At 40.3% G+C, this 23,629-nt stretch overlaps 1 protein-coding gene across 2 annotated transcripts in view; it reads left to right on the top strand.

Moving 5' to 3' along the window:
• LOC126470733 (ankyrin-3-like) overlaps window positions 1–23,398 on the top strand; it is a 96,157-nt gene extending 72,759 nt beyond the window's left edge. Inside the window, exons 2-4 of one of the 2 annotated variants that reach the window (XM_050098748.1) lie at window positions 10,647–10,832; window positions 10,919–11,049; window positions 19,547–23,398. In XM_050098748.1, coding sequence (XP_049954705.1) covers window positions 19,563–22,130 — 2,568 coding nt within the window. In that variant the 5' untranslated portion in view covers window positions 10,647–10,832; window positions 10,919–11,049; window positions 19,547–19,562 and the 3' untranslated portion in view covers window positions 22,131–23,398. The remainder of the gene's footprint in view (window positions 1–10,646; window positions 10,833–10,918; window positions 11,050–19,546) is intronic. The other variant, XM_050098739.1, reaches the window with a different exon arrangement.
• The last annotated feature ends 231 nt before the right edge of the window (window positions 23,399–23,629 follow it).

Below are 23,629 nucleotides of genomic sequence, written 5' to 3' on the forward strand. Positions count from 1 at the left end.
ATCCAGCAGCTCCCCGCACAAAGACCTACACGCATGCACGAAAGGTAATGTTATTCATCTGGTGGAGAAGCGACGGTGTTGTGTAATACGAATTGCTTCCCGAGCCCGAGGTGTAACATTCACTGCTGACGTTTATTGTCAACAGCTGCAACGTCTTGCAGATGGAGTCCAAGAACGTCCTGGAAGACTGCGTGAAGTGATGCTGCTCGACAATAACGTCCGCCCTCTGACAAAAAACCTATACTGGAGTTGGGTTGAGAAGTCATTCCGCACACACATTATTCACCCGATATTGCGCCCTCAGATTTTCAGCTTTTCTCCTCTCTATCGAACAACCTTCAAGAAACTTCCTTTGCGGATGAAAATCTGAACATGGCTCGACGGGTTCCTCGCCTCAAAATCTCGTACTTTCTACAGTCGCGGAATCGAAAAGTTAACCCAGCGTTGGCAGAGTGGTGTAAATACTGGGGGAAAACATATTATTGACGACTAAAGTCTCTGTTATGTGTACCTGTTGTGTTTATTGATCTGCGCGTTGGCAGCACTGGCGGAGATCGCACGCGCTTGAATATTAAGCTCGTGGAGATAAGCTATTAATTCTATAATAACTGTCAATTAAGTTAATATTACACCGTAACGAAGTTGATTACATTCCGTTTTATATTATCTATTGAAGGTTTCTCTCGTTTCAAAGTATTTCTCAACAAAATAAAAGAAAGACATAACCTAAGGGCCGGTTTCCGCTTACTTTAGACGTAGGTTTACATACAAAATTTAGACGTTTCTTTAAATATTAAGTGAAGAATTTAGGTTGTATTCATTACACATATATTTTGAAGTGCCGAATCTACCCGGGGAATTAAAGATTTTAAGTTCTGTCTTTTATTTCCTTTCAAGTAAAGTAAGTATCGCGCATACACGATCTTAGGAATAATTTTTCGGGTATACAAGTTTCGATTTTTAACGTTATTTGAACTACATTACGTTACTATATTAAAGTATACTCGTGTATTAGTCTCCACATAACTTTAGTGATTCTTGTGATCTTTAGTTAATAGAATATTAGTGTTATTGCCTAGATAAATTTTGTGAAAATATTGTAATCAACCATGAGCGAGAAGTGTTTGAGCTGCTGTAGGAAAGTTAGTTCTAGGGTTCTTGCAGCTGTTGTGGCAGATGGTTGCATTGGGGTGAATGTAGTGCATGGGAATCAGGGAAGTATATGGGTCTCTTCCATGGTATTGCAGATTATGTTCAAGGGTTAGGAAAATAGCGGAACAGGAAGGGAAGATTAGAGCCCTTCAGGCTGAACTGGATAGTGCCAGAGAGGAACTGATGAGGTTAAGGGGGGAGAAGGGTGAAGACAGGTGGGAAGTGATAGCAAGGAACAGTGGCCACAGAAAGAGAACAGTATCTGACAGTTTCATCATTGGCACAAACAATAGGTTCGCCTTGCTACCTCAGTCAACTAAGGAAGGGGCTCAAGTAGATGTTAAGTGTAGTCAGCACTAAACACACTTTCACTAGGAAACCAACTCTTGCAAAAAAAAGTAGAAAGTAGGAGTAACGTTCTGTTCTTAGGTAGTAGCTGTGGAAGAGGTGTGGGACAGATCTTGCAGGAGAAATTAGATGACAGGTACCAGGTCAAAAGTACAGGGTTATTACAAATGATTGAAGCGATTTTACAGCTCTACAATAACTTTATTATTTGAGATATTTTCACACTGCTTTGCACACACATACAAAAACTCAAAAAGTTTTTTTAGGCATTCACAAATGTTCGATATGTGCCCCTTTAGTGATTCGGCAGACATCAAGCCGATAATCAAGTTCCTCCCACACTTGGCGCAGCATGTCCCCATCAATGAGTTCGAAAGCATCGTTGATGCGAGCTCGCAGTTCTGGCACGTTTCTTGGTAGAGGAGGTTAAAACACTGAATCTTTCACATAACCCCACAGAAAGAAATCGCATGGGGTTAAGTCGGGAGAGCGTGGAGGCAATGACATGAATTGCTGATCATGATCTCCGCCACGACCGATCCATCAGTTTTCCGATCTCCTGTTTAAGAAATGCCAAACATCATGATGGAAGTGCGGTGGAGCACCATCCTGTTGAAAGATGAAGTCGGCGATGTCGGTCTCCAGTTGTGGCATGAGCCAATTTTCCAGCATGCCCAGACACACGTGTCCTGTAACGTTTTTTTCGCAGAAGAAAAAGGGGCCGTAAACTTTAAACCGTGAGATTGCACAAAACACGTTAACTTTTGGTGAATTGCGAATCTGCTGCACGAATGCGTGAGGATTCTCTACCGCCCAGATTCGCACATTGTGTCTGTTCACTTCATCATTAAGAAAAAATGTTGCTTCATCACTGAAAACAAGTTTCGCACTGAACGCATCCTCTTCCATAAGCTGTTGCAACCGTGCCGAAAATTCAAAGAGTTTGCCTTTGTCATCGGGTGTCAGGGCTTGTAGCAATTGTAAATAGTAAGGCTTCTGCTTTATCCTTTTCCGTAAGATTTTCCAAACCGTCGGCTGTGGTACGTTTAGCTCCCTGCTTGCTTCCGCGGGCTACGCGTGAAACTTGCCCGCACGCGTTCAACCGTTTCTTCGCTCACTGCAGGCCGACCCGTTGATTTCCCCTTACAGAGGCATCCAGAAGCTTTAAACTGCGCATACCATCGCCGAATGGAGTTAGCAGTTGTTGGATCTTTGTTGAACTTCGTCCTGAAGTGTCGTTGCACTGTTATGACTGACTGATGTGAGTGCATTTCAAGCACGACATATGCTTTCTCGGCTCCTGTCGTCATTTTGTCTCACTGCGCTCTCGAGCGCTCGGGCGGCAGAAACCTGAAGTGCGGCTTCAGCCGAACAAAACTTTATGAGTTTTTCTACGTATCTGTAGTGTGTCGTGACCATATGTCAATGAATGGAGCTTCAGTGAATTTATGAAATCGCTTCAATCATTTGTAATAGCCCTGTATTTACAAGCCGGGTGCATGTCGTAGCCAAGTGATAGAGGATGTAGGATCATTGTGCAAAGGGTTTTAGAAAGCAGGATCAAGACATGGTTGTGGCTGGAGAGGGAAGCAATATTGATAGGGATCAGGGCTACAATATTGAGTGCTACCAGATAAAAATAGCATGTGCAACGAACCATACAAATGCTGGCTTGGTTCCTGCTTTTATGGAGTATGGTCGGCCCCAATTGAACAGTTCTGTCAGGAGGTTCAATATGGAGCTACATCAGCTGCTTTGGTGGCTACTTTGTCAGGTATAGGTTTGGTTCCTGTTGATGGTATTGGTAGGTGGGACTTCACAAGACATGGCCTGCATCTCAGTAGGAAAGGGAAGGGTAAACTGGCTGAGATGATAGCAAAATCTTTAAGGGGGGGGGGGGGGGGGACTGAAACTCGTGGGAGTACATTTTTAGGTTAAGATCAGTGTCCAGTCATCCGACACGATTGAAATTAAACTTAATGAGTAGTTCAGACAGGCAGGTACTAGAGACGTTAAAATATCACAAGATTGTCATAACAGTACAGTGTAAAATAAAGTTAGTGTGACACAAGATTCATATAAAGACACAGTGAAAAGTAATGTTAGTATATTGCATCAGAAAAGCAGTAGATTAAAAAACAAAGTAGATGAGATTCTTGTTTGTTTAGAAGATTTAGAAACTGAGGGTATAATAGATGTACTATGCCTGTCTGAACATCATATAGTCACAGGTATAGAAATGGTGAATGTAGTAGGATATAAGCTTTTATCACATGTAAGTAGAGACACTATGGAGAGGGAAGGAGTTGCCATATATGTTAAAATCTGTCATAGTGTGAAAAATGTGGAAACTAAAATTTTTTGCATAGAGCAACACATAGAAGCATACTTGTGTGAGCTTAAACTAAATAATGGCACTTTTATAATTGTAGCCATGTATAGGTCCTCATAAAATTTTCAACTATTTTTTAAGAACTTGGATTCTTTGTTGTGCTCTCTGTCAGACAGAGGAAAGCAAATTATAGTTTGTGGGATTTCAATGTAGATTTTCTGAAAGAGTCCAATAGAAAGCTTGACCTTGAAGTATTACTTGGTTCTTTCAATTTGACATCAATTATTGATTTTCCTACTTGGGTGGTACAGGAAAGCAACACACTGACAGATAATGGTTTCATAGACCAAGATAAATTTAATCAAATAAAAACTTTTCCTGTTAAGAATGGTCTGTCTGATCATGATGCACAGCTAGTTACAGTGTATGATATAGATCCTTACAGTCAATTAACGATTTAACAAATCAGAATTTTAGGGAAAGCTCGCAACAGTTAGACTGGGATGAGGTGTACAGGGAACATGGAGCTAATCTAAAATTTAACCTATTTCATGATACCTCTGTGCATATATTTGAATACAGTTTCCCTAAGAAAACAGGGAAATATAATTGTAAGAAACCATGTAAAAGGCTATGGCTTACTAAAAGGATAAGACTATCTTGTAAACAGAAAAGGGAAATGTATCTTATAGCCAGGAGGAGTAATGATCCCAAAACACTGAAACATTAAAAAACTACTGCACTGTATTAAGAAAAGTTATTAAAAAGTCCAGAAGTATGTGCATTATGTCTGAGATTAGCACATCTAATAATAAAATTAAAACAATTCGGAATATTGTTCAAAGGGAAACAGGACAACTGAGACTGTATTTCTATCAATCTCGATGAAGTCAGAAGTAGAAAATAATCATTTTTTTTAAGTGTTGTAGAGAAAATAGGATCCAGCTATTCATCAGAAAATGCAAGGCAGTATATGGAAAAGGCAGTACCTATGCAATTTGATAAAACTGAAATTCAACCCACCTCTCCTACTGGAAGTAGGAAAATAATAAATTCACTCAAAAGTAAAATCACACAGGGTATTGATGACATTTCGAACAGAGTACTAAATGCTTGTTCCCAACAAATAAGTATGGTTCTCAGCCACATATGTAGTAGCTCACTGAAATAGGGTATTTTTGCAGATAGACTGAAATACGCAATTGTTAAACCATTACATAAAAAAGGGGATAGGTGTGATGCTAACAACTACTGCCCAATCTCACTTCTTAAAGATTTATCCAAAATTCTTGAAAAAGTAATGTTTTCAAGAGTAGTGTTACATATTTGTAAAAATGTAGTACTAACAAAATGTAAATTTGGTTTGCAGAAAGGCTTTTCAACAGAAAATGCTATATACAGGGTGTCCTATTTATCTTAACCACCATAAATAACTGTTCATCCAGATGCAAATTACAAAATGTTTCAAGCAAATGTTCTTTAGACTTCAGGTGGCCATCAATCAGCATGGTTGCCTTCGTTGTAGCTTTGTTTTTTACAAAGACATGAACATGGCTTTTTTAAATGGCAACCTGTAATTTTTATTCGGTAATTCGTTTTCTCTCCTAAAGACCTATTCAAAAATGTATCACAATGGACCATTCACTGAAACACAACTTTATTAATTACATAACACAACATTGACTTTGAGCCTGGTATCACATACTCGTCCACTTGTTGGAGTTGTCAGAAAACAAATAAACCAAGTAAAAACAAAACACAAAATTGACTTTGACTCTCCTGTACCATTTCCCAGGAGTAGAACATTGAAAGGTGCTCAAAGTGGTGACCCTGAACACCGATACACTGGTGCACTTATTGGGTGAAAGAATTATTTACTGCTTCCAGTGTTGCCTTCTGAAGAGAATTACAAGCAAGCATGATAAGTTCCTGCACGTCCTCTGGGGTTGTTGGAATATCGTGATAGACAACGTCTTTAATGCATACCCAAAGAAAATAGTCCAGAGGATTTAAATCACGAGACCTAGCAGGCCAAGTAACTATTCCTCCTCAACCAGTCCATCTGGCAGGATACCTTCGGTTCAGAACACAATGTGCATGCAAGGCATTATGTGCTGGACATCCATCATGTCGATACCACGTAAGCATTCTGGTTATTCATCCAGAAGATGAGGAGGAATTCACCTGAGGAAGTTGGCATACGCTGTGCCGTTTAGACTACCATTGATGAAATAAGGGCCAATAATTGTAGTACCAAGCATCCCACACCAGACATTAATTCTCCGATGACGCCGATATTCCACCTTATGCCATCATGGGTTGTTGCTGGACCAATAATACATGTTACTTGTGTTTACCTGTCCTTTGTTTGAGAAGGAACATTCATCGGTAAATAGAACATTGGAGAAGAAGTTCGGGTTGGCGAGGATTTGCTGCTGTGTCCACTGACAGAACTGTACACGACTCTGGAAATCACTCCCATGCAATTCTTGATGTAAGTGTGATTGGTAAGGATGGAACCAGTGACATGTAAAAATACGATGTACACTGGTTTTAGGAGTGCCAATCTCGTGTTCAAGCTGTCATGTGATCACATGTGGGTCATAACAACAGAAGCGAGAACAGTAACTTTGGTATCTTCGTCTGTGCGAGTGCTACGATTGCGTTGTTGTGGGTTGAAACTTCCCGTTTCCTGAAGCATCGCAACAAGACGAGAAAACATCCGTTGGGAAGGTGGGTTCTTGTCAGGGTATCGCTCTCTGTACAGTTCCACTGCCTGCATAGCATTTCGCCTACCTGCAAAAATAAAAGAAACGGTATGTCGATGCAATTTGTAGGAAGCAACCTTTACTGTATGCCTACTCTACACAACAGTATTTAAAAGTACTTAACTACTGTACTAAATGTACCCATACATAAGTAAAAGAGTATCGCAATTAGTGTTCTGCTAACTTAAATTCCCCATAGATGAGTAGCATTTCTACCTTCTCTTCTTTGGTGTCCATTCTACTCACACAACTCTTCAACTGACGATGGTTGATGGAATGACGGGTGTGGATTCTACTTATGTTTACGTTTGTCCTCTGTCAACATCAGCACTTGGATGTGTACCATTACCCCGAGTACCTGCACTTAATGCTGGGAACGTCAACATCAGTGTTGTGTTATGTAATTAATAACGTTGTCTTTCAGTGAATGGTACACTGTGATACATTTTTGAATGGGTCATTAGGAGAGGAAATGAATTACCAAAAAAAAAAAAAAAAAAAATGCAGGGTGCCATTTAAAAAAGTCATACTGCTGTTCATGTCTTTGTAAAGAACAAAGCCACAAGGAAGACAATCATGCTGATTGATGTCCCCCTGACAGCTAAAGAACATTTCCTTGAACCATTCTGTAATTTGCATCTGGACAAACAGTTATTTAGGGTGGTCAAGATAAATGGGACACCCTGTATACTTTCACTGATCAAATATTAAATGCATTGAATAACCGAACGCCGCCGATTGGGATATTTTGTGATCTCTCAAAGGCTTTTGATTGTGGGAATCATGAAATTCTTCTAGATAAGCTTAAGTATTGTAGTATGAGGGGGACAGTGTACAAATAGTTTAATTCATTCTTAACTGGAGGAATGCAGATGGTTGAAATTAACAGTACCGATAGTGTGCAAAAATCAGCTGAGTCCTCAAACTGGGGAGATATCAAGAATGGTGTCCCACAGGGTTCAGTCTTGGATCCCTTATTGTTCATAATATATATTAACGACTTGCCACTCTATATTTATGAAGATACAAAGCTAGTTCATTTTGCTGGTGATACTAGTAATCACACCCAACAATAATAACCAGCTGAGGAAATTGTAAATAATGTCTTTCAGAAAATTATTAAATGGTTCTCAGCAAATGGACTGTCACTAAATTTGGAGAAAACAAAGTTTATACAATTCAGTACAGTAAATGGCATAACATCATTGATAAATAAAGACTATGAACAGAAATCTGTTGCTAAGGCAGAATAAACAAAATTTCTGGGTTGCTAAGGCGGAATAAACTAAATTTCTGGGTGTGTGCATTGATGAGAAATTGAATTGGAAGAAACACATCGATGATCTGCTGAAAGGTTAGGTTTGGCTACTAATGCTATTAAGGTTATTGCAAATTTTGGGGATAAACATAGCAAATTAGCCTACTATGCCTATTTTCATTCATTGCTTTCCTATGGCATCATATTTTGGGCAATTCGTTGTTAAGAGAGAAAGTATTCACTGCACAAAAGCGTGTAATCAGAATAATAGCTGGAGCCCACCAGAGATCACCTTGCAGATATTTATTTAGGGAACTTGGGATATTCACAGTATCTTCTCAATACATATATTCACTTATGAAATTTGTCATTAATAATCCTTCCCAATTCAAAAATAACAGCAAAGTGTATAGCTATGACATAGAAGAAAGAATGACCTTCGCTATTCGAGATTTAATCTCACTTTGGCACAGAAAGGGGTGAATTATGCTGCCTCAAAAATCTTTGGTCATTTTTCAGATAGTATTAAAAGTCTGACAGATAGCCAACCAACATTTTAAAGGAGATTAAAAGAATTTCTGAATGACAACTCCTTATTCTCAATAGATGAATTCTTAGATATGAAGTAGTAACTGTAAAATAAATAAATAAATAAAAAATTTAATTAATCATTTTGTTTATGTTCAAGTGACAATTCCACATAATTACGAAATGCCATATTCATGATCTATGGAAGAAGGATTAATGTATGTATGTCAGAAATGCTACGAGCTTGTGCACCAACTCAATATATTGGGAATCCATACACTTATATCCAAAGAAAATATTTATATCTCTGAAAATTATTTAGTTCCACAAATAAACAATATTGAAAGTTGGCTGCACTTGTTTTATACATCAGTATAGCTCACTCTTCACGAAACAAATTTAACAATAAACAGATTGATACTTGTACCTCTCAAAATGATACATGCCTAATTACAGCAGGGACACAAGCCGCTACTCTATTTAAAACTGTTTTTGAAAGGAATAAGTTTTACATATTGCACCAGCTCATTGGCCTCTACATTCTCGATACATCGTGTTTTTTTAAATATAGTTCAGTTCAAATGGTAAACTTTCAACACACGTAAAAATATAGCACCTCTAAAGTATTCATCTTAGCGACTACATTCCAGAGTGTTTCCACTCACAGCCTATGGTGTCGCTAGTGTTCCGTTTCTTTCATTCGTTAACTACAAATTAGTGCCGATCGCATTCCCAGAACAGTTCTCATTCAAGGAATACAAGAAATCACATATTGTCATTATTTGCCGTATCAGCATATGTTAAAAGGTAATAAGTAATGTAATGTAAATAAATTAGAGATATCATGTGACATTCACACACAACTGCAGAAGATAAACGACCAAAAAAAAAAACAGATGCAAAGAAAAAAAAGCACGAGGTAGGGAGGTGTGCCAGTCACGGATCGAATGATGTTGTATCACGGTCTTTAGATAAATGCTCGGCTGGGCCCCAATATCAGTCTCAGAAAATACTGTCTGTATCACCATGACTACCCTACAATTAACACTTTAAGTGCTTGATAGTGTGTCCATCGAAGCACTTTTGACTATTTATGTACCGTTCAGCGTCCGAATGCGACGTGGAAAAAAGCGAACATCTTAATCTTTTCGGGTGAGCTCTTGATACCGAGGGAGGTGGCACAGTGGTTAGAACCCTGAACTTGCATTCAGGAGAACGACAGTTCGAATCGACATTCGACTGTCCAGATGAACTTTTCCGTGACTTACCTAAATCCCTTCAGGCAAATGCAGGTATGGCGCGTTTAAAAGGACACAGCCGATTTCCTTCCCCATTATTGAAGCATTCCGAGCTTGTCGTCCGCCTCTAATGCCTTCGATGTCGAAGGGACGTTATACTGTAATATTCCTTCCTTTAGAGCTCTGACTTCTCCTATTTTATTACGGTAGTCATTTATTCCTGTGTAGGTAGCAGACAACAGAGTATTTCAAATTCGGAGGAGGAAGCTGGTGATAAGAATTTCTTGAAAAGATTTCGCCGCAACGAAAAACTTTATTTTAATGCTAGCCACCACAGGTCACGTGTCCAGATGACACTCACTCACCTCTTTCGCGATAATAGGAAACGAGCTGCTATTCTTTGAACTTTTTCGATGTCCTATCTGGTAAGGATCCTATTTAGTATTGCCAACTTTGTGGATTTTCCACTAAAACTGGTGGTTTCTACCCTCCTTTTAGTGGCGAAGTATTGCTTCTACTGGCTGGTGGATTTTATAATGGTTTAGTAGAATTCCCCGTTTCAGTTGCTGAAAATGTGATCTCTACACCACTAAGCTATTTATATGTTTCGAAATACGTTATTTCTGCTGTACTTGATTTAAGGAGTATTTAACTTTTACTGCGAAGACAACACTGATGCATTCCAGTGTGACATCAAACGAACCATCGCAGTCAATATACTACATGCGGGGATACCCTGTTGAATGAACACTATTTAGTAGCATCTAGTTATAGGTCATTTTACGAGCGAAGGCGACTTGTGCAGGTGCAGGGAATGCAGCAACCGGTTCAGACGATGGGTGCTCACTTATTTCATTGTCGCTTCGAATAACCACTGAGCGCTTGTTGGCTCAGACAGGGTGCGTCACGTTAGATGCGCAGGAAAAGTAACTCGACTGTCGTCGTTCGTGGTGTGCATTACACAATTGTGATTCTAAGTGTATGGTAATATGCCACTACTTCATACATGTATAACTTTTCAGGAACAACAATATACGCAAAAGTTTCGGGATTCTTAGCTTCAAGATCCACGTTTAAAAGATTGGTTTCAAGTTGAAAGTACTTCGGACCAGGTAGCGAAGTGCAAATTTCGTGGTATATTTTTAAGGAGTCACTATGGACATTTGAAGTCTCATGGGACGTCAGAAAAGCATCTACAAAGCAAAAAGGTGGGCAACATCTTTTTAAATTGATTTGTCATTCATTGATCGGTTTTACATCTTTGACCACTCTTTGACTAAGTAAATTGTTGCAGGTTGAACTATGCAGCCTAAAATTGCATTTAACTCAGAGCCCACTGGGAATGAAAAAAAAAAGGAAGAAGCAAGACTTGCATTATTCACAGCCATGCGTACTGGTATACGTGTAGTCGACCATTTGGGAGAGGTAATTAATCACTGTCATGAAAAAGATATCGAAAAAGTTCAGCTGCACCGAACTACAGTTACAAAAAACCTGTTAGCACCGCATTTCACAGACGTTCTAAAATAAGATTGGAAAGATCAACCATTTAGCTTATTAATTGATGAATCTACTGATATTGCTGTAGATAAATACTTGTGATTGATTATAGTTTATTACAGTAAATTACGCCAAACAATGGTATCTACGTACCCTGACCTTGCTGAACTACATGAATGTAATGCTGAAGCTATTGTCTCTGCTATAAAGAAGACACTTCAACGATTCGATCTGCTACTTGAAAATTTAATGGGCATTGGTACAGAAAATGCCTCTGTCATGGCTGTAGTAAATAACTGAGTATTTACGAAATTGAAAGAAGAGGTACCACACCTCATTTTAGTACGTTGCTTGTCTCATTCCTTGCAACTGGCTGTTTCAGCTGCTGCAAAAGAATTTTTACCGAGAAGTTTGGAGTTTTTAATTAAAGAGACATATGATTGGTTTAGTCGCTCCGCTTCCAGACAATCTCTTTATAAGGAGCTATACAAAACCATCAACGATGTACAGGAACTGTTAAAAATAGTTTAAGCGTGGCACACAAGGTGGTTATCAATAGTGTCCGCTGTATCAAGAATGTACACGCAATGATCAGAGCTAAAAACACATTTTCCCGTAGCTACAGTGCGCGAAAGGTGTCACACGGTAGAGTTATTGCGTGCAATGTAGGCGAACTAGATTAATTACGCATATATTTCATTTTTATATCCAATATTAATTGAAATAAACACAGTCAATAAAATTTTCGAAACGAAAGATACAGATCACACCAAACTCTTTGATGAGTTGACCAACCTGATAGATATGCTTGTCAGCAAAGTTGCATGCTAATAAAGTTAATATTTTTACTCAAAATATTCGTGATTTCTTCGATCGAAAGTGTTATCTGGGATTCCGCTTTGAAAACCAGTTGCTTGAAATATGAGAAAAAGGATTACCATGGGAAGACGAAGAAATGTTGCGTAATTGGTGCATAATATTTATAGTAAGTCTGATTGAAGAAATAAAAAACAGGTTACCAGAAAATTTGACGTTCATGAAAAAAATTTCCAGAATAAGTGTTGGACAAGCACTTAATCACAACAAAGAAAATCTAATTGATATAATGGATCAGTTCAATAAAAGTGTAGAATTTATAACAAGAGTGGATGATCAGTGGCGACACATTTATTTGTAGAACAGGAACGAGACCAAAGACACAAAAAAAATTTGGAATGAAGTATTGCATTTTAAAGATGCTCAAGGGAATTCAGATTTGAGGAATTAGCGACTTTTGCGAATACTATCCTAATGCTACTTCATTCCTATGCCGATGTTGAGAGACTATTTAGCAGTATGAATGTAATAAAAAACAAACAGAGGAACCGAATGAAGTTATATCTTTTAACTGCTATATTAAGAATACGCTGTTTTGAGGTTGGAAGGAAAATGCTGCAACGAATATGAAATTCCAATAAACGTTGTAAAACAAATCGGTACCAAAGAAAACGACGACGATGATGATGATGCAGACAAAAATGATTCATCTGAACGAGACGAACTAATTTAAATAATTAGCTGTTGTTATAGAACTGTTTGTGTGTTCCTGACCTTCACTTGCTGATTTATTTAATGTTCGTTCATTTAATGATTGTGAATATTTTATTACCTAATAATAAAGGAAACTAATCACTAATATACTTATTGTTTCCTTTAATAATAATTAAAACAATTTTTAGTAGAAATTTTATCGATTATGAGCGTAGGGGCAGTTTTATTAGTGGTTTTCTGGCGGGTTTTGCTCTTGAAACGGGTGGTAAGCTCACTTCAACTGTTGGCAACATTGATCCCATATCGTGCAGCAATACTTCGAAAGAGGTCTGACAAGCGTAGCCTAGGCAGCCTCTTTAGTGGGTTCGTCGCATCTTCTAAGTGTTCTGCCAATAAAATGCAGTACTTTTTGGTGCTCCGTCCACACAGCACGTTCAAAGTGATCGTTCCAATTTAAGTTGTTCCTAATTGTTATCCCTTGTACTTAGTTGAATCGACAACCTTTAGATGTATGTGGCTTAGCGTGTAACCAAAATTTAACAGAATCCTTTTAATACTCATCTGGACGACTCACACTTTTTATTGTTCAGAGATGTTCACACCATATAGGTATATTGTCTACATAATTTTGCTCTTTTCATTGGCTTCACTGCACGATAACCGACAGCATCAACCGCAAACAGTCTGAGACGTCTGCTTAGATTGCATCCTTAACACACAGAATTAAGTTTACACGATTCACAGGCAGAAGGTGCACACACAACCTCCCTTCCCCAGGTTAAATGACGCCTCTGGCGACAGGAAGGGCATCAGACCGCAAACTTGAAATACAAATAAACTTGCTAAATCATGAAAACAGCTAACTCTGTATGCCGATATAGGTATCGTGTGTGTGTGTGTGTGTGTGAGAGAGAGAGAGAGAGAGAGAGAGAGAGAGAGAGAGAGAGAATAATTCCAATCATTTCTTCTGGTTCCATGAGTTTTATTCCTCCAGCATGAAATAAACAGACAAGTAAGATAACATTAATTTGTGAAGTGCTATAATAACAGCAGTGAATCAAAATTAGCTTTACAATATGGTAGTATTAAGTTACTGCGTATAACATAGTACTTTTTTTATCTATTATTATCTTTTAGCTATTGACTACAATAATCCAAGTAAAGTCTGCAATGGAATATCATGCCATCCTTAATCAGAATTTCTCGTGTTTTGCCGATTTCGAAGGTTAAGGACGCCTTGAGAATGAAATTAAAGAGTGCAGACGACAGATGTTTTCAAATAACTTCCGGCAATGCCGCCAGGTAACACTTTCAGCGACCGCCGATATTTCGGCGGGAGAACACCCCGCCATTTTCAAGGCAAACTGCAACGGACAGGCGGCGTACATGCAAATTTAAAACCTCGGTTCTCGGAGTGAAGTAGGAAAGATAACACACCAAAGATGACCAGAGTCAGAGCTATCGATAGTGAGACTACGAATTCGCAGGTGAGGTAGCATTGAGTCTATTCCTCTGTTTTTTGACAAGGGAGAGAGCCGGATTCCAAACAGAGTCTAAACAGAAACCTCTCTCCCTTTTAACGAGTTTGACCAATATATGCCATGCCGCAGCTACAAGGAATACGATATTCACCCGCCTTACGCGGACCAAGATCACCCTTAACGGAACTCAAAAAAGCTCTAATTTTAGATGGAGGTCGGAAAACACATTTCACATCGTATTTCCGTAAAATACGACCGATCTTGTTGGAAGTGTTTCCTACGTAAGGCAAAGAGGCAGTAGACTTAGGTGTTGACTCAGAATTATCATCAATCATCCGATGTACAGTTGGTGTATAGCGCCACGCTCGTTCAATCTGTCTATCACTATAATCATTTTGACGAAATGTAATTTCAAGATGGGACAGCTCAGCTGGCAAAGTCTCAGCGTCAGAAACATGTGCCCTGTGTACCAAGGTACGAAGTACCCCTTCACGCTGAGCGGGATGGTGACAACTATTAGCCTGTAAGTACAAGTCGGTGTGAGTACGTTTGCTGTAGACTGCATGTCCCAATGATCCATCATCCTTCCTCCTAACCAACACGTCAAGAAAGGGAAGGCAACCATCCTCTTCCACCTCCATCGTAAAACGAATGTTCGGGTGGATCGAGTTCAGATGTTCTAGAAAGACATTCAAATCCTCCCATGAGGCCAAACAACGAAGGTATCGTCAACGTATCTAAAGAAACAGGCGGGTTTCAAAGGCGCCGACTTCAATGCACGCTCCTCGAAGTCTTCCACAAACAAATTTGCATGTACGTCGCCTGTCCGTTGCAGTTTGCCTTGAAAATGGCGGGGTGTTCTCCCGCCGAAATATCGGCGGTCGCTAAAAGTGTTACCTGGCTGAATTCCCGGAAGTTATTTGAAAGTTGTGTACGCCAGGAGAAACTCAGGTCTCACAGACGACAGATAATTCCACAACCGATGCCTGCTTGATAAATCAGATAGCGTTTTCCGACAAATTAATGACAATAGCCCTAAGAGTAATGGGGAGCGAAGGTCGATCAAGAAATGGCATTTTCGATTTTTGTCCTGTATGACGGGCCATTTCCATAAGCGTTCCATAAATTATAAAGGTTGCATTAGTGGAAGGGAAGGAGAAGGCGATTCTCAGATTTCCATAGATTTGAGATGTTTTACCATCTGAGATACCTCACGTACCTTGTCGATGGAGACTTATGAGGTTTCATTAAGTTGAAAATAGTTATAGTGTATGGAGAGACAGAAATTCCAAAGTTTGTATCTTGTGGACATGTGCAGAAAAGGACGAGACTAAGTTTACGATAGCCGAAAAACGATATGAACCACAAGACTGTCGGTAAGCTGCTGACAGATCGCGAACTTCTCACAGCCAAAAATTTAGACTTGCTTCAGTCTTAATATGATTTAGCCATACTGAGAGGAGTGATATTGGGCACCTTATACTGTTAGCGAACAATAATGCATGGCACACGCGTTATCTGAAGGGAGTTAGTTAGTCATAGTGTGAATTTCGGCAGTAGCATATCAACAAGGAAAATTACAGTCGTAAACGTTACCTAACGATCAGATCCAAGTGATCAAAGCTTTTGAGGAAAATGTCTAAACGTGTCGTGTGAATGGCGATTTGTTTGCTACATAATCTGTGAATGGGTAGCAAAAAATACACTACTGGCTATTAAAATTGCTACACCACGAAGATGACGTGCTACAGACGCGAAATTTAACCGACAGGAAGAAGATGCTGTGTATGCAAATGATTAGCTTTTCAGAGCATTCACACAAGATTGGCACCGGTGGCGACACCCACAACGTGCTGACATGAGGAAAGTTTCCAACCTATTTCTCATTCACAAACAGCAGTTGACCGGCGTTGCCCGGTGAAACGTTGTTGTCATGCCTCGCGTAAGGAAGAGAAATGCGTACCATCACGTTTCCGACTTTGATAAAGGTCGGATTGTAGTCTATCGCGATTGCGGTTTATCGTATCGCGACATTGCTGCTTACGTTGGATGAGATCCAATGACTGTTAGCAGAATATGTAATCAGTGAGTTCCGGAGGGTAATACGGAACGCCGTGCTGGATCCCAACGGCTTTTTATCACTAGCAGTCGAGATGAGAGGCATCTTATCCACATGGCTGTAACGGATCGTGCAGCCACGTCTCGATCCCTGAGTCAACAGATGGGGACGTTTGCAAGACAACAACCATCTACACGAACAGTTCGACGACGTTTGCAGCAGCATGGACTATCAGCTCGGAGACCATGATGCGGTTACCCTTGACGCTGTATCACAGACAGGAGCACCTGCGATGGTGTACTCAACGACGAATCTGGGTGCACGAATGGCAAAACGTCTTTTTTCGGATGAATCCAGGTTCTGTTTAGAGCATCATGATGGTCGCAACCGTATTTGGCGACATCGCGGTGAACGCACATTGGAAGCGTGTATTCGTCATCGCCATACTGGCGTATCACCCTGCGTGATGGTATGGGGTGTCATTGGTTACACGTCTCGGTCACCTCTTGTTCACATTGGCGGCACTTTGAACAGTGGACGTTACATTTCAGATGTATTACGACCCGTGGCTCTACCCTTCATTCGATGCCTGTGAAACCCTACATTTCTGCAGGATAATGCACCACTGCATGTTGCAGGTCCTGTATGGGCCTTTCTGGATACATAAAATGTTCGACTGCTGCCCTGGCCAGCACATTCTCCAGATCTCTCACCAACTGAAAACGTCTGGTCAATGGTGGCAGAGCAACTGGCTCGTCACAATACGCCAGTCACTACTCTTGATGAACTGTGGTATCGTGTTGAAGCTGCATGGACAGCTGTACCTGTACACGCCATCCAAGCTCTGTTTGACTCAACGCCCAGGCATATCAAGGCCGTTATTACGGCCAGAGGTGGTTGTTCCGGGTACTGATTTCTCAGGATCTATGCACCAAAATTGCGTGAAAATGTAATCACACATCAGTTCTAGTATAATATATTTGTCCAATGAATACCTGTTTATCTTCTGCATTTCTTCTTGGTGTAGCAATTTTAATGGCCAGTAGTGTATTTTTGTAGGAATAAAGATCTTGAAGCCCGCATCTCGTGGTCGTGCGGTAGCGTTCTCGCATACCCACGCCCTGGTTCCTGGGTTCAATTCCCGGCGGGGTCAGGGATTTTCTCTGCCTCGTGATGGCTGGGTGTTGTGTGCTGTCCTTAGGTTAGTTAGGTTTAAGTAGTTCTAAGTTCTAGGGGACTGATGACCATAGATGTTAAGTCCCATAGTGCTTAGAGCCAGCCAAAGATCTTGAATCTTGGAGTTATGTATTCAGTGATTAGAGATAAGTAAGAATTACAGATGGACACTGGCGAGAAAATGATCGCTGCACTTAACATTACTGACGAGATACGTCTTGCGAAAGCGAAGATACAGCAGTTGCAAATGTTTTTGACATCAGCTCTATTTGGCATAGTAATCACTCTTATTAATGACATGTGAAAGTTTGTGACGGACCGGGACACGAAACTAGATTTGCCGCTTATCGCGAGCAGTTGCCTGGGTCATTCGGCTCCCCCTGAACGCTTCCAGCACGGATTAAAACCTCCATTGATTTCAGTCCCGGGCCGGCACAAATTTTCATGTGTCACCAAAGGTATGATTTCCATGCCTAATACAGCTGATGTCAAAAATATTCGCAGTTACGACAAAATTTCATATTACTATGGCTCCAGATCATCACCAGTGTCTGTTCCTTCAGACAAGCAAGATGATAAAAGAAAATACGTAAAATTAAGAAGCGAGTAGATGGAAGAAAAAAAAGGACGAGCAGATGTCTCAAAATGAAGGGCTCTTAGTGCTGGACTGTTACAGTGCTGTAGGGGCTATATGAACTTACATAGGCCTATTTCCCAGTTTTCTATAACTTTGATTTTCAATGCTTTAGGTACGGTTTACTTTGGAGTTACTGAAATTTTTGTGCTGTTTAATCAAATGATTCCTTAAATATTAAAAAATGTTAAAAACTGTTTGCTAGTAGTTCCTACATGACATAATGCTATTCTTTCTTTTGTCATTAAGAGCACAAATAAGAATGCAATATTCCACTCACTTTATCAGTTCTTAAGTTTTTACTATCTTGAGTGACTTTCTACATCATACGAGGTGCGACAATAAAGTAATGAGACTGATGTGAAAAAACAATGTTGAGTACCGGTACCGTTTTAGCCAAATTTAGTGTTGTCTCCTTCAAAGTAGTTCCCTTCTGATTGCACACACTTTTTCCAGCACTTCTGCCATTGATGGTAACATTTCTGGAACTCAGCTTCTGTAATATCCTCCAAGTCCCTCGTCACAGCTTTTTGCACATTTTATGTTGCCTGAAAATGTTGCCCATTGACCACCGTTTTGACTCTTGGAAATAGAAAAAAGTCGCACGGAGCGATATCTGGTGAATAAGGTGGCTGTGGTAGTACTGATATTTGTTTTGAGGTTAAAACTGCTGTACTGACAGAGCAATATGGGATGGCGCATTATCGTGATGCAGAATCCAATTATCAGCAATGTTGGCACGGACACGAAGAACTCTTTTATGAAGCCTTTCTAAAATTTCTTTGTAGTAATATTGGTCAACTGTTTATCCAGGAGGCACCCACTCTTTATGAACAATTCCCTTGGAATCAAAGAAGCACACAAGCATGTTTGTGATCTTCATCTTCAAGATTCGTTCTGCCTTCACTGAACATTGTATGCCAATGAAAACTTGAGCTCTTGACATAACCTCCTCTCCAACAGCCTTCTGAAGCTTACCGTAAGTTGTCATCGCATTTTCACCCAATTTATGCAAAAAGAAATGGCATACCATTGTGCAATATTATGTGGTTCCATTTCTGTGACGAGAGATACAAACACATGTGAACTTCCTGCAGCACAACTCATGACTGAGCAGTTGCATTGATGTGCCGCTTGGACTGGAAGCAGCTTATAGGCCAAGGTCAAAGATATTGTGCTTATGCAAGCCTGCAGGGTTGCCACATCTTGCAAAGAAAATCAATCTCATTACTTTATTGTCGCACCTCGTATATTATAAATTTCCCTGCAAAGGATATTGGTGTCGTCTGTTGCAAAACAAAAATGAGTAATTCCAGTAAGAGGCTTATTACGTGAGGTCATTTTGAGAGGTTTTTTTCTCAGTACTTCCAATATTTTGTGCAGACTGTTTGTCCCTGGTTTTAGTAGACAGTAAGAGAACTTGTTTAATGTATACCTCTCTGCAGTACCCAATGTTTCATATTGCCTCTTTTTGCCATAAATAGTAGCTGCATGATAGGTAAATTTATGGTCTGAAATCTAAGTAACAGTTTTGTGTTGCAGGAACCTTTGTGGTAATATGACTCTCACACTGCTGCGCAGCTTCGACAAAGATGAAATTCTTGGCTGGTCACCTGTCCGTTTCGCAGAGGAAACGGAGCATTGGGAGTCTGTGGAAATGATTCTTATTGAAGGAGCCTCTATGAGTGACTTAGCTGTGACGAAGAGGAAGCTACAGGACTCGGAACGTGCGGCACTGATCTTTGGCGAGCTCTGCAGGCGTAGGCTGGTGAGACTGCTCACCTTCGCCCTTCAACAGAGCCCTGGTCTGGTGCAAGCTGAGCTGCCACTCAACCGTTCCCCACTACACGAAGCGGCTCGCTCTGGCTGCCCAGCAACTGTCCGCTGTCTCATCGCAGCAGGCGCTGCAGTCAGTGCTGCCGATGACCACGGCATGACTCCACTACACGAAGCAGCAGCCCACTCCAACGACTTCACCGTGCGCATACTTCTAGATGCTGGCGCTGTTCCCGACACCACAGACAATGGAGGGAGAACGGCTCTGCACTATGCGTCTAGGAGTGGTTCCACTGCCTGCATCCAGCTTCTGCTGGCAAAGGGTGTGCCTGTGGACCATGTAAGTGCTGATGGCTGTACTGCTCTCCACGAGGCTGCCACCAGCCCCAGTGCCCACGCTGTCCGCTTGCTGCTGGACGCTGGTGCTGACAAACATGCAAAGTCTGCTTCTGGCTGGACAGCACTACACTGGGCTGCCAGCAGGGGTCGACTGTTTGCTGTTATGATCTTACTGGAAGCTGGCATTAGCGTGGATGTGAAGACAGTGGATGAGGAAACGCCTCTTCACCTTGCAGCAACCCTCACATCGTGCGATGTTTGGGAGGCTCTCGTCAGGGCTGGAGCAGATGAAGGAGCTGTGGACAAGAATGGTCAGACGCCAAAGGAACGAGCTGCAGATAAGTCAGTGCCTAATGTTGTAGGGTATGACATTGGAGGAACGGGCACCAGCGATGTATCACCAAACCAGTCTCATATTCCTCTGGGAGTGGCAAATGATGCACCATTGACATCCAGTGGTAACGTGTGTGATTCAGAGAATCTCTGTGCTGAAGATTCAGTTGTGCCATTAAGCAGTGCATCACCAAATTCTACAACACAACAAGCAGTAACAACAACTGCTGAAGAAGATAACGGAACAGGTGTAGAGGGTGCACCATCAGTTTCTGGTCAAACAGCAGACAATAAGGGTAGCTTATTGTATGAGACATCAAGCAATAGTATCTGTGAGTCTGAGGAACTAACTACTGAAAATTTTACTGTGCCTTTAAGCAGTGTGACACTAAATTCTACAACACAACAAACCATAACAGACTTCCAAGAAGATGAAGGAGCAAATGTAGAAATATCAGCAGTTTCTAGTCAAAGAACAGACAGCATGCATAGTTCATCGTGTGAGGAATACAGTGAATTGAGTGATGAAACAGGGAGTGCTGATGAAACATATAGTGGTGAGCTACTGGAGAGTGATGAAGAAACAGACAGTGGTGATGAAACAGTGAGTGATGAAGAAACGGGCAGTGATGATGAAACAGACAGTGGTGCAGATGAAGAAGATGCTTCTTCCTACATCAGCTCAGCAAATGAAGAAATAGATAAAGTCTCAGAAAGAGGGTCAGTTAAGGAACTTTTCTCCCCTATTCTGACAACTAATACAATAATGTATTATGAGGGACCTCCGTTGTTCCATACTTTGGGAACTGTTGGCACTTCCTCAAAATACAACCAACAAGCAACAAAATTTCAAGGAAAATTTAGAGGAAGAGGACGTGGAGCTCCTAGAGGTACTCGTGGGAATGCAGCAGCATATACCACCAGATCAGTGGCATCAACATCAAGACAAGAAAATGTCAGTGAATTTCCACATTCACAAGGAAGTAGACAGCGTGGTAGGAGCAATGAGAAAGGAATCAGAAGAGGACATTTTAATGGTTCTGTATATCAACATGCAAGAAGGCAAGGTGATGGAAATTGTGGCCAACCAAATACAGTTCTGTTTGGAGGTGGATCAATCCAGCCACATACTAAACAACAACCTAGTGTGAGAGATGACTATAAGAACAGAGAGCCTCATACGGCAGAAGACAAGAAAAACAAAAAGATAAAACACCCAAAATCTGTATCAAAACAAAAAGGAGATTCTAACGCGGAACACAAGGAGCAAAAACGACCTGATTCCCAGCATGGTGTAGGTCATCACAAAAAAAGACATGGTGAAAGTCACCATGGCAGTCAGCGTGGTGAAGGTTACAGTAATCAAAACAGTGAAGGTCATCATGGTAATCAACATGGTGGAAGTCATTATGGCAATCGACATGGCAAAGGGCTTCATAGTAATAAATATAGTGAAAGTCATAGCAGTAATCAATATGGGGAAACTCATAATGGTAATCGACATGGTGAAGGCCATAGGGGTAATCGACATGGTGAAGCTCATTATGGTAATCAGTCTGGTGGTCACCATGGTAATGGTCATTATGCTAATCGACAAGGGGAAAGTCGGGCTGGTAAGTGGAATGGTGCGGGCCGTGATGGTAAGAGCCATGGCAGAAGTCGAGGAGGTAAGAGTTGATAAGGTACTGAGTAGATGGGTTGCTGCTAACTATATCATAAACATAAGCTGAGAATAAAAAGAGGAATACAATACTGAATCTACAGCAAACTAGTGTACAGTTGCTGCAACTGTCAATACAGTAGGCAGCTGTGGTATAATGGACTTTTATTTTAATATCTGTACACAATAAAACATTTACATGTACATTGGAAGAAAGAATGTCACCAGATCCAACTGTGAATGTGTGTGTTAGTGCTGATGTAACTATGTTAAGATGGATAAATGGAACATCCAATTTATTTTAATGTATGGAAACTGCTGTTTCCTGTCTAGGTCATTCCTGTACATGAGGCATGTCAGGTGGTACAATACTATGGATTCCATGTTAAAATCTTAACAGGTTCTGTAAGCTGTCTCACAGCTGTGAAGAGGGCAAAGTTATATGAGCACTATTGGGTTCAAGCAAGCTTTGAGATTTGTGGTCTTACTTTTCAAACAAGTATTTTTTCTAAATAAAACTAAAAAAGAAACTTTCTATAAAAAAAGCTCCTAAAACACTTTTGTGCATTCACAGTGTGTATGTATGTAAGTGAGATTATACAATGACTGCCTGCTGTGACATATGTGCTGAATATTTGCTCAGACTGTAGCCGTTTTCACATGAAACATTTGTGTTTCAGAAAGGGGACATGACTGAAATCTTGGCATCACAGAAGTAACCCATCTTAGACAAGTGTACATTTACCGGTATCTGACTAGTACCACATACTTGAGTATGTAAGAAACATGCTACTATAGGACAAATTATAAATGAGAGTAAGTTTTTACCTCTGGATTATACTGCAGAATAGTTCTATGTAATGTGCTAGCAAGGAGCAGTTCATGTTTTGTACTGCTGTAATTTAGGAAGAGTGAAAATGTGACTACATTCTACATTGTACTGGTTCTGCAGCTCTGAAGAGGAACATTATCCGAACACCTAGCAACAATTTCAGCATTTGCATGTGCCTTGTCTATACATTGATTTTTGTATCTTTAAACCTTCCATGATATATTAGTATGTTTAGTGTGTTTAATGTGCTATTTTTCCAGTAAATATCTTACTACATTTTTTATGTGTCAGTGACCATTTATTTTGCTATGTTTATTTTATGGTATTTAAATTTCTTTGGTTTACTCAGTTTTGTGTAAAGTGTAATAGTTTTTTAATTCTCATTTTGTTGGCTTAATTTCTTGTGTCTGAGAGTTCTGTACAATTAATTTAGATAATTTATAAATTACATAAATCTTTGTTTTCTTCTTTTTCCTGTCCTTATCCCATATCTTCAGGGGTTTCAGCATGTTAATGTGGATTTGGCAATGGCAGTGGTAGAGGATGGCTGGATGCACTGTCACTACCCATTTTTCTTCATATGGAATTTGTGTACCCCTCCTGTCTGCGTCTAGTGTTAAGTTGTGAAAATGTGCAAATATTTTTCCAAATGTTTGCGAATAGTGTAACTGAGGTGGGACTACGG

The sequence above is a fragment of the Schistocerca serialis genome, chromosome 1, assembly GCF_023864345.2.
Source record: "Schistocerca serialis cubense isolate TAMUIC-IGC-003099 chromosome 1, iqSchSeri2.2, whole genome shotgun sequence".
NCBI classification, from domain to species: domain Eukaryota; kingdom Metazoa; phylum Arthropoda; class Insecta; order Orthoptera; family Acrididae; genus Schistocerca; species Schistocerca serialis.